This window comes from Capricornis sumatraensis, chromosome 8 (assembly GCF_032405125.1).
Source record: "Capricornis sumatraensis isolate serow.1 chromosome 8, serow.2, whole genome shotgun sequence".
NCBI lineage: Eukaryota > Metazoa > Chordata > Mammalia > Artiodactyla > Bovidae > Capricornis > Capricornis sumatraensis.
The window spans coordinates 10,057,018-10,068,164 of NC_091076.1; the positions used below are offsets into that span (position 1 = coordinate 10,057,018).

Genomic DNA, 11,147 nt, shown 5'->3' on the forward strand with positions numbered 1-11,147 from the left:
AGCTCCCTACAATACTGCAGCCCAAGCACCATCTTGGCCCAGCTTCATTCAAACAGTTGGGATGTGCTGGTTCTCAAAATTGACTAGTGAATTCTATAGGAGGGAGGGTGTGTGTGTGTGTGTCTAGTTTCTTCTTTATTTCCCAACTCTTACTCCCCTCTTCTTTTTATTGAAGGAATTCTGGGAGTTGCTAGAGGCCAGAGTGGGATGTAGTCCACTTTGGAGGGTACTGTAGGATCATGCCACCTACTTTTCTGCTACTTCAAGGATTCCCCACAGCCAGCCTCAGCAGCTGCTTTGATACTGAGGTCCCCCTTGTGGTGTTTCCTGCCTTTTGGGGTTTGGGAGATAGACACGAGCTGGTTCCAATGAGAGGAGCACCTTAGGAGAGAGAAGTTAGGCTTACTGTGTGCTCCTTGAGCACTTTAGAGATGGGGAAAAGCCTAAGCAGCAGACTTACCTCGAGTTTAGTTTGAGACGCCTGACTCAGGTCCGCTGCTCTTTTCACAGCCCGATGTTGAGGGTTGATCAACACAGTAAGAGCTGCTCAGCCCAGCTGATAGGCCCCTCTATCTCATGGTCCCTGTCCCTGGGGCCTCCTCAGCAAACTTGATCTCTTCCTGGCCTAAGCCAACACCTCTGGTGTCGGGAGAAATGACTACAACGGTCTGCGGTTGGATCAGCACCCTCCAATGTTTTTACGCAGTTGCCATCACAGCAGTTTCCGCTGCATGCCTTTAAATGGGCGGGAGGCTCTGGCATCTGGTGAATACTCCACGCAGACGGCTATCGAAGAAGAAAGGCCATCTGGCTGTGAGCCTGTGGAGTTCTAAAGGTGCGCGGGCGGGGGGAAGAGCTCCCCAATCAGGGCTAGGAAGCGGGCGCAGCACACCATTCTGAGAAAGGACCGACGGCAGAGGGAAGAGGATAAGAGTCCTCAGGAGGTTTGGAGACTAGGAACAGCCCGGGCTTCGTGAAGGACTCGCCTTTATCTACCAGGTAAATATGGGGTTGAGGATACAACCCCACGGGTCTCTGCTGCCCCGCGAAGGAGGGCACAGCCTGCCCTAGGTCATCCAGCAAGGAAACCGCCGGCTGTCAAGGAGGGGGCCTGGCCAGAAACCCGGCTCAGACCGTGTGGCTGCCTTGTGAATATTCATGGTCTTGGGGCCAATCAACGTCTCAACCGCTCAGAGCACACCAATTGGCTTACCGCATGCAGATAAGCATCGTGGACAGTTTTCCAAACGCTGGTAGAGACCTAACTCCGGCAGGAGACGGAACCCTGAGCCGAAAGAGCTCGGTTTCAGCAGAGTGTACCGCGCGATTGGCCGACGGTGCGTCACTTCCTATTGGACCGGCGGAAGTTGCTTCTGAGAGCGTTGCCGTTTGTAGGAGGGAGTTCCGGTCGTGGCTGAGGTGGTTGCATTTTGTGAGTACCGGAGAGTCACGATGGCTGCAGTGGATTCCGATATCGAGCCGCTGCCTCGTGGGGGTTTCCGCTGCTGCCTCTGTCACATCACTACAGCCAACCGTAAGCGGTGGCTACTCGGGGGGCGGTTTCGTTTTGGGGTCCTAGTGAAGATTAGGGTTACAGGTCATAGTTCTTGCCAAGTCTGTTGGTAGGGTCTCACTTCCGTTTTCTCTCAGCCGTCCGGGGGGATTCTAAAGTGGAGAGAGTCCCAGCACCTTACACCCCAACGTCCCGGTATCTGAAATCTCCACGACGGAAATTTCGTTATTTTATTCCCTGTTTAACTGTCAGGTATTGGACATCCAGCTCTAGGGCGGAGAGAGGGAATTTAGAGAGGTGAAGAAGCTCCCAATCTAGAGATGGAGATAATTTTCAATACCCTCTGTTTGGAAAGCTGCAGGATCACAGAGAAGGTAGTAGGGAAAGAAGCCCTACAAGAGAATCTCCCCAAAGGCAGAGATGGTGAAGTAGCGCGGTATGCGCATTTGGAAGGTGGGTTTGGAAAAGGAGACCACGTCCTTTTATGACAGTGCAAGAGGCCCAGTGAAACCTCAGCTTGCACTTCTGAAGTCTGGAGTCATAATCTCACCTAAACATGATCTTTCATTTTTCTTTTTCATTGTGAATGAAAAATGCCCTACCACTGTCCAGTAGGGCAAGCCAGAAATCCAGGATAGTCTTCTCTGGCCTCACATAACCCTTGGTGATGTCAAACAGCTGACTCAAAGGGCAATAGAAAATTAAAAAATCAGCTAAGATTCCCCACATTCACCATGTCCCAGAGTCGGGCCAAGTGCTATGTGTGAACAGTATCTATGTGGTAGGAAGTATTAATATCTCCATTTCATACCTGAGGAGACATGAATAGCGAGGTTAAGTTACTTGCCCAAGATTTCATACAGCTTGACAGAGCTAGGATTTGTTTCTTGGTAGTGTGACTTCTGATTCTGCCCTTGGAATCTCTGTATTATACTCAGAAATGATTAGTGGGAGATAGTGTAGGGTTCTGATTTATTTAGTTCATCTATGTATTGAAGTCAGGAGGAGAAGGGGATGACAGAGGATAAGATGGTTGGATGGCATTACTGCCTCGATGGACATGAGTTTGAGCAAGCTCCAGGAGTTGGTGATGGACAGGGAAGCCTGGCGTGCTGCAATCCATGGTGTTGCAAAGAGTTGGACACGACTGAGCAACTGAACTGAACTGATATATGACCTAGATAAGTTACCTGTTAGTTTCTTCACAGTGTACAGGTGTTGCTCTATCTGGCACTTATAGGTGGTTTAAGAAATACTTGTGTACAGCCAGTTCTCCTGGGGACCACTTAGAATGCACTGTACAGACAAATGGACAAGAGAGGAAGCTGAAAGGAGCCAGGACTTTGTTATTCAAAAATCACATTTTCAGCGGCTTGGAAGAATCACTAGGATCTAGGTATGCAGAGAACAAAGTCAGAGTAGGTACACTGAAGCGCGATTCAGATGCTTTTGTCTCACGCTTGTCTTTGCAGGACCCAGCCTTGATGCCCACCTGGGAGGCCGGAAGCACCGGCACCTGGTGGAACTACGAGCTACTCGAAAGGCCCAGGGGCTTCGAAGCGTGTTTGTCAGTGGCTTTCCCCGAGATGTGGATTCTACTCAGCTCTCTGAGTACTTCCAGGCATTTGGACCTGTGGCCAGTGTTGTCATGGACAAGGACAAGGTAGAGTGAGTGACTCTGCGGGTAAAGAATGAGTCACGTGTGCTGCACACCAGAAGAAACGAGGGAGAGGAACCAGCAGATTGTTTCTGCTCGTTCCTAACGTGACTTGCCCTTGCTGGGCACTGCAGTACTTGGGCGCTAGTCCAGCTTTGTATCTCTCACCCTCGCCCGCTGCCCCTGCTGGGATTTTATCAGTTTGTCAGAGTTAGTCACTGGGGGCCTTGTTGGTCATTTATTTATTCTATCAGTCTTTCATTTGCCAAATATTTGTTAATTGCTAATTTTGCACTAGGCTTCCCTGTCAGGGAACTAAGATCTTGAGCAAGTTACTTGACCTTGCTATTCATGTCTCCTCAGATATAAAATGGAGATAATAATAGTACCTACCGGGCATGCATGCTCAGTTGCCTCAGTCATGTCCGACTCTGTGACCCAATAGACTGTAGCCTGCCAAACTCCTCTGTCCATGGGACTCTCTAGGCAAGAATAGTGGAGTGGGTTACCATGCTCTCCTCCAGGGGATCTTCCCAAGCCAGGGATCGAACCCTCATCTCCTGCATCCCTGCCTTGGAGGTCGATTCTTTACTGCTGAGCCACCAGGGAAACCTTAGTACCTACCACATAGATATTCATATAGAACACTTGGCTGAGAGTCTGGTACATAGTGAATGTGGGAACACTTAGCTGATTTTTTAAAGAACTTTATTTTACTTTTGGCTGAGCTAGGTCTTCATTGCTGTGCATGGCTTCTCTAGTTTTGGTGAGCAGGGGCTACTCTTGATTGACGTGCACGGGCTTCTCATTGCAGTGGCTTCTCTAGTTACGGAGCACAGGCTGTAGGTGCACGGGCTTCAGTAGTTGCAGCACACAGGCTCAGTAGTTGTGGCACACAGACTTAGTTGCTCCGTGGCGTGTGAAATCTTCCAGACCAATGCATGTCCCCTGCATTGGCAGGTGGGTCTTTACCATTGAGCCACCAGGGAAGTGCTTTAGGCTGTTCTGTATATAAGGTCATGTCACCTGAAAACAGTGATAATTTTGCTTTTCCTTCCCAATCTGATGCCCTTCATTTATTTTTCTTGCCTAGTTCTGGCTGGGACTGTGCTAAATAAGAGTGATGAGGATGAACATCCTTGCTCCTGATTTTAAAGAAATTTTCTCAATTTTGTACTGTTGAGAATGATGTTAACTGTGGGTTTGTCATATACGACTTTTATTATGTTGAGGTACATTCCTTCTATGCCTCTTATTGAATTTTTATTATAAATGAATGCTGAATCTTGTCACATGCTTTCTCCTGCATCTATTGAGATGATCATATTTTTATCCTTCAGTTTCTTAAAGTATGTGTCATGTTGATTGATTCATGGATGTTAAACCATCCCTTCATCCCTGAAATCCCACTTGATTGTGGTTTATGATCCTTTTAAGGTATTATTGTATTGGATTTGTTAATACTTTTTTGAGGATTTTTGCATCTGTGTTCCCCAGAGATAATGGCCTGTAGTTTTCTTTTTTTGTGTTGTCTCTGTCTGCTTTTTATATTGGTGACATTGACTTTGTAAAAATAAGTTAGGAAGTATTCTCTCCTCTTCAGTTTTTTGGAGTAGTTTGAGAAGGATAGGTATTAAATTTTTGATGATCCTAGACTTTTGGTTTTTGGGAAACTTTTTGATTACTGTTTCCGTCTCTGTCCTAATGATCAGTCTATTCAGATTTTCCATTTCTTCCTGATTCAGTCTTGGAAAGATGGGTGAGTCTAAGAATTTGTCCCTTTCTCTAGGTTGTCCAGTTTGTTGGTGTATGGGTGTTCATGTTCGTAATATTCTCTTACCTTTTGTATTTCTGTGGTATCCACTGTTATTTCTCTTCTTTCTTTTCTGATTTTATTTATCAGAGCCTTTGCTCTTTTTTTCTTAATGAGTCTAGCTAAAGTTTTGTCACAGTACCACACTGTCTTAGTTACTATAGAGGGCTCCTTTTTATAAGCAGAATGAGGTTCTAACTTTACCACTGAAGAGAATGTAAAAGAATATGGAATGGGAACTTCCGTGGTGGTCCAGTGGCTAAGACTGTGCTCCCAATGCAGAGGGCTTGGGTTCAATCCCTGGTCAGGAGACTAGGTGCCACATGCCATAAATAAGACCCAGTGCAGCCAAATAAATAAATTAATTTAAAAAGAATATGGACTTAAAAAAAAAACCAGAGTTTATGTGTTTATGTTTACACTTAACACAGTGATCATTACATGGATTCTCAATATTAAAAGAATCGAATTAAAGCAGGAAAAGTTAGGGGGTGAGTTTAGTGTAACCAGTGAAATGTCACTGGGATGACTGGGGTTTGATGAAATAAGTAAAATGAAGTTTTTCAGAGGCAGGCTTAGGTGAGAATAAAATGTGTGCAATTTGAATGAGAGAGATAATTGCTTTTCTAAATATGTTCCCCAGCAGGAATTCCCTGGTGGTCCAGTGGTTTGAACTCTGCACTTTCACTGCTGAGGGCAAGGGTTCAGTCCCTGGTTGGGGAATTAACATTCCATAAGCCTTATGTCACAGCTAAAAAATAAATAAATATGTTCCCTGATGTTATGGAAACTGGAAGCAAATATTTCCAATTTATAGGGTGGTCCCCATCTTAAAGATTCTCATCTACTGTTAGACCATGTGTTTGGATTGTTGGTTCCAGAACTGTCATCATTGTCTCTGTTGTGGTTTGACAGGGAGTGTTTGCCATCGTGGAGATGGGGGACCTGGGTGCCCGGGAAGCTGTTTTGTCACAGCCCCAGCACAGCCTGGGAGGACATCGCCTGAGGGTCCGGCCACGGGAGCAGAAAGAGTTCCAGAGCCCAGCCTCTAGGTCCCCCAAAAGAGTGGCCCCCGACAGTCACCAGCTGATCAAAGCACTCGCCGAGGCCCCAGACGTGGAAGCACAAATGGTGAAGCTCGTGGGGCTGAGGGAGCTCTCTGAGGCTGAGCGGCAGCTTCGGAGCCTTGTGGTGGCCCTAATGCAGGAAGTCTTCACAGAGTTCTTCCCTGGTGAGTCACTGCCCTGCTCTGTCTGAGCCGTCTGTGTCTGCATCCCCAGCCTCCCTCAGCTAGTGGTGTTCACTTGCTTGCTTTTCCATCTTTGTGCCACATTGTTTTTCTACCGCTTATTCCCTGCAGTGTCTCATGACCCTTATTCTCTTCTCGGCACCCAGGCTGTGTGATCCATCCTTTTGGCTCCTCCATAAACAGTTTTGACGTCCATGGCTGTGATCTCGACCTCTTCCTGGATCTGGGGGACCTGGACGAGCCCCAGGTATGTGACCGTGGAGGCAGCTGTGAAGAGTTAGTGGGAATGGTCGTGTGACGCTGGGCGAGCCCTTGACCTCTCATGCCTTAGCTCCTATCTGTAAAATGAGGATAATAGGACCTGCCTGAAAGGGTTGTTATGATTGGAGAAACATGGATGTGATTGGATAGGATAAAATGAACCAACATGGAATAGGTGACATTTGTAACAGGGAAAAAAAATTTCAAAATGGCACATGTAATATCTTACTGGAAGAGATATATATATATATATATATATATATATATATATATGAAATGCCATACAACAATGGATTATGTTTTTGCTTATCTGTGTTTTGTAACATCTAATGTACAGTTTCTACCTTGGGAGTAGGAAAGGGTTATTATTTTTTAAATAAACTATTTTTTAGAACTATTTTAGATTCATAGCAAAATTGAGCAGAAAGTACAGAATTCCCATGTATCTCTTCCCTGCAAAAGGTTGTTTTTGTTTTTTTTGACTGTGCCATGAAAATTGCAAGATCTTCATTCCCTGACCAGGAATCAGACCTGTGCCCCATGCAGTGGAAGTGCAGAGTCCTAACCACTGGACCACCAGGGAATTCCTCCTTTAGTCTTATTGAATCTGAAATAGTTCCTCTACCTGTTTTTGCTTTTCCTGACTGTAATATTTTTGTAAAATGTAGACTGTTTATTTTATGGCATTAAAAGGTTAATTTTAAAAAAGGCTTGTAAGGATTAAAAGAGTTAGTACTTTTATAAAGCCTTTAGAATAGGGCCCAGCCCATAATAAATTGTAATAGATATATCTTAGAGATGGACTGTTCCCCAGTTAGGGGGCAGCAGGAGAGACAGTTACCCATCCCATTTCCATCCACAGCCAGCGCCAAAGGCTCCAGAATCTCCCTCCTTGGACTCAGCTCTGGCATCCCCACTGGATCCTCAAGCCCTGGCCTGCACCCCAGCCTCCCCTCCAGACTCACAACCTCCAGCTTCTCCTCAAGACTCGGAAGCCCTGGACTTTGAAGCCCCTTCCTCCTCACTGGCACCTCAGACTCCAGACTCTGCTTTGGCCTCTGAGACCCTCGCCTCTCCCCAGTCCCTGCCTCCAGCCTCACCGCTGCAGGAGGACCAGGGAGAGGGGGACCTGGGGAAGGCGGTGGAACTGGCAGAGGCCCTGAAGGGGGAGAAAGCAGAAGGGGGGGCCATGCTGGAGCTGGTGGGATCCATCCTTCGGGGCTGTGTTCCTGGAGTGTACCGAGTCCAGACCGTGCCCTCTGCCCGGCGCCCTGTGGTCAGGTTCTGCCATCGGCCTTCAGGTCTCCATGGTGACATCTCCCTCAGTAACCGGTACCTTGAGCTGGTGGGGGAAGGCCAGCTGGTACTCTAGGGAGGGGGAGGGAGGCGCCCTGCACCAGCTGAGGCTTGAGGTTGTCCTTACTTAGTCCCATCTCTCTTTCTGACACTTATCTCATGTCTGGCTTTCATTTCAATGTTTGGAAAGTATGTTTCCTGGGATACTGATTTTAAGGATTTAGGAAAGAGTTCCATGGTTGAGTAAGTTTGGGAAATGCTAAGTTGAGACAGGCCAATTTCTCCCTTCCCTCCTCTCCTACTTGCTCTTTCCTCCTTCCCTCTCCCTTCCCGTCTTTGTTTCTTTGCATAGTAAGTGTTCTGATCAGTCTTATTAATAACATGCTCTGTGACTCTCCAAGACATTTATAGGATATAGTGTTTCCCAAACACATTTGATGTGTTTTTTCTTTTTTTAAGAAGCAACATTCACTTTTTTTTTAAATTATTATTTATTTTCGGCTACGCTAGGTCTTCATTGCTTGCAGGGCCTTCTCAAGTTGGGGTGAGCGGGAGCTACTCTTCGTTGTGGTTTGTGGGGTTCTCTTGTTGCGGCGCACAGGCTCTGGGCACGAGGGCTTCAGTAGCTGTGACACAGGGGCTTTGTTGCTCCGAGACATGTGGAATCTTCCCAGACCAGGGATTAAACCCATGTCCCCTGCATTGGCAGGCGGATTCTTACCCACTGCACCACTAGGGACGTCCCATTTGATGTTCCTTTGTACACACTCTCTCCAGACCATGTCAGAGAAACACCCCGGGAAACCCTCTTTTGGCCTTCTTCAGCTGGCCGCCATTACACAAGTCTGGAGTGAGAGCTGGGGGGTGACAAGCTCCTGAGCCCTGACACCCTGTCTGCCCTCTGTCTTAGGCTGGCCCTGCACAACTCCCGCTTCCTGAGTCTCTGCTCTGAGCTGGATGGGCGAGTACGGCCCCTTGTGTACACTCTGCGCTGCTGGGCTCAGGGTCGAGGGCTGTCAGGTGAGAATGAATCAGGACAGACCGGGGGCTGCGTTGGTGTCGGGGCAGAGGCAGGGATTCGGGGAGAGAAGGAAGCGGGGTTGTGAAAACTGCCAAGGAGGGGGTCAGAACTGCCTCTGATCTAACCAGAATTAATTATTTATGCAGGGAGTGGCCCACTTCTCAATAACTACGCCCTGACCTTGCTCGTGATCTATTTTCTTCAGACCAGGGCCCCTCCTGTGTTGCCCACTGTGTCCCAGCTCACCCAGAAAGCAGGTACAGCAGCCTGGCCTTCACCCGCCCTATCTCCTGACCTTCATCTCTCTTCTTCATCTTAGACATACTGAGCTTCCTGGGAATGAGATCTCTGCCACCACTACCATATCCGCCCCCCAAGCCCCCGCCCATCTTCCTGCTTTCAGGCTGACCTTCAACTTTTTCACTTTCATAGGCGAACAGGTAGAGGTTGATGGCTGGGACTGTAGTTTCCCCAGAGATGCCTCAAGACTGGAGCCCAGCACCAATAAGGAGCCTCTGAGTGAGTCTGGGGAGCCTGGGAGAGGACTAACAAGTGGTGTTAATGACACAGTTACTGGCACACAGCAGCCCTTGTGGGTTAGTTAATATCATTATTGCCACTTTACAGATGAAGAAACTGTGCCTTGGAGTAATGAAGTGGCTTGCCCAAGGTTATGCTACTAGCAGGGGGAAGGGGCAGTATCTGGGGGGCACTGTGGGGAGAGAGGTTTGACCTCTTGTTTACTGGGATCAGAGGAGCCTGGCTCTGGCACTCCTCTGAGCCACTTGGGAGGGAAAAGGCAAGTCCAGCTCAGGGAATGGCTGTGGCACAAGGGTGATCTCAGTTCTGGCCTCTAAGGGACCCCTCTTCCCTGCTCTTCCTCTTTGCTCCAGGTTCCCTGCTGGCCCAGTTCTTCTCCTGCGTCTCTTGTTGGGATCTTCGTGGCTCCCTGCTATCCCTGCGGGAGGGTCAGGCACTACCTGTGGCAGGGGGCCTGCCCTCTAATCTCTCGGAGGGCCTGCGCCTCGGCCCCATGAATCTCCAGGATCCCTTTGACCTGAGTCACAATGTGGCAGCCAACGTGACCAGCCGAGTGGCCGGGAGGCTACAGAACTGTTGCCGAGCGGCAGCCAATTACTGTCGAAGCCTCCAGTACCAGCGGCGGTCTTCCCGGGGTCGGGACTGGGGGCTGCTTCCCCTTCTGCAGCCCAGCTCCCCCAGCTCCATGCTCTCTGCAACACCTATCCCCTTACCCCCTGCTTCCTTCACCCAGCTCACTGCTGTGCTGGCCCAGGTGTTAAGGGAAGCCTTAGGGTGCCATATAGAACAGGGAACCAAGAGACTGCGGTCAGAGGGAGGTGGCCCTGGGGAGCCCCCCCAGGGAGGGAAAAGCAAAAGAGCAAAACTAGACGGACAGAAAAAAAGCTGTGAGGAGGAGCCAGAGGAGCAGCAGGGATGTGCAGGGGAGCACGGTGAAGATGGCGTGGAAGAGATGGTCATAGAGGTTGGAGAGTCGGTGCAGGACTGGGTGATGCGGAGCCCTGGGCAGCCGGGGGAGCTGCCCCTGATGACCGGAAAGCATCTAGCCACTAGAGAAGAGGGGCAGTCAGGCACCGCAGCGCTGGCCGAGCAGGGGCCCGGAGGACCTGAGGCACCCTGTGAAGGGTCTCAGGCCGAGGCCGAGAAGCGGGTGTCGCTCGCAGTGAGCTGGCGCTGCGCCTTGTGGCACCGTGTGTGGCAGGGGCGGCGGCGTGCCCGGAGACGCCTGCAGCAACAAATCAAGGAAGGAGGTGGAGCTGGTGCTGGCTCGGGAGCAGAGTGGCTGGCAACTGAGGCTCAGGTCACCCGGGAGCTGCGGGGACTGAGCAGTACTGAACAGAGGCCAGAGGCTGAGCCACTCCTGACCTTCGTGGCGTCCGCCTCCCAGGCTGACCAGAGTCTCACTGTGACCCCACTCCAGGATTCTCAAGGCCTGTTCCCTGATCTCCATCATTTCTTACAGGTTTTTCTCCCTCAAGCACTTCGAAATCTGCTTAAGTGAAGATGGGAACCCTGAAAGGCAATAAAGCTGCTAGTTTAATGAACACTAGTTTCCTCTATTTCCACCTGGTGATAATACTCCTTCCCCAACTAAGTGCTTAGTGCACCCTCAGAGGTACCTTGTCTTGTCACCCTAAAATAAGTCTGTCTTCCAGGCTGTTTCCTTTCATGCCCGGGGCAAGTGATTGGCACCTGGACACTCTCAGTACTGAGTTCTGGAAAGATGGAGTGCTGGGTGGGTGGCTTGAGCTGCACCTGGGAAGAACCAAGTTTCCTTCCTCATTTACATTACTGCCC

The 11,147-nt window shown here is 49.3% G+C and overlaps 1 protein-coding gene across 1 annotated transcript; it reads left to right on the top strand.

Moving 5' to 3' along the window:
* The first annotated feature begins 1,427 nt into the window (after positions 1-1,427).
* Positions 1,428-10,851, top strand: TUT1 (terminal uridylyl transferase 1, U6 snRNA-specific). Its single transcript, XM_068977984.1, has 9 exons — positions 1,428-1,534; positions 2,986-3,176; positions 5,899-6,214; positions 6,379-6,479; positions 7,356-7,825; positions 8,700-8,809; positions 8,957-9,067; positions 9,243-9,329; positions 9,704-10,851. Exons 1-9 carry the CDS (start codon positions 1,453-1,455, stop codon positions 10,849-10,851), a joined length of 2,616 nt encoding a protein of 871 aa, XP_068834085.1. The 5' UTR covers positions 1,428-1,452.
* Positions 10,852-11,147: the final 296 nt, after the last annotated feature.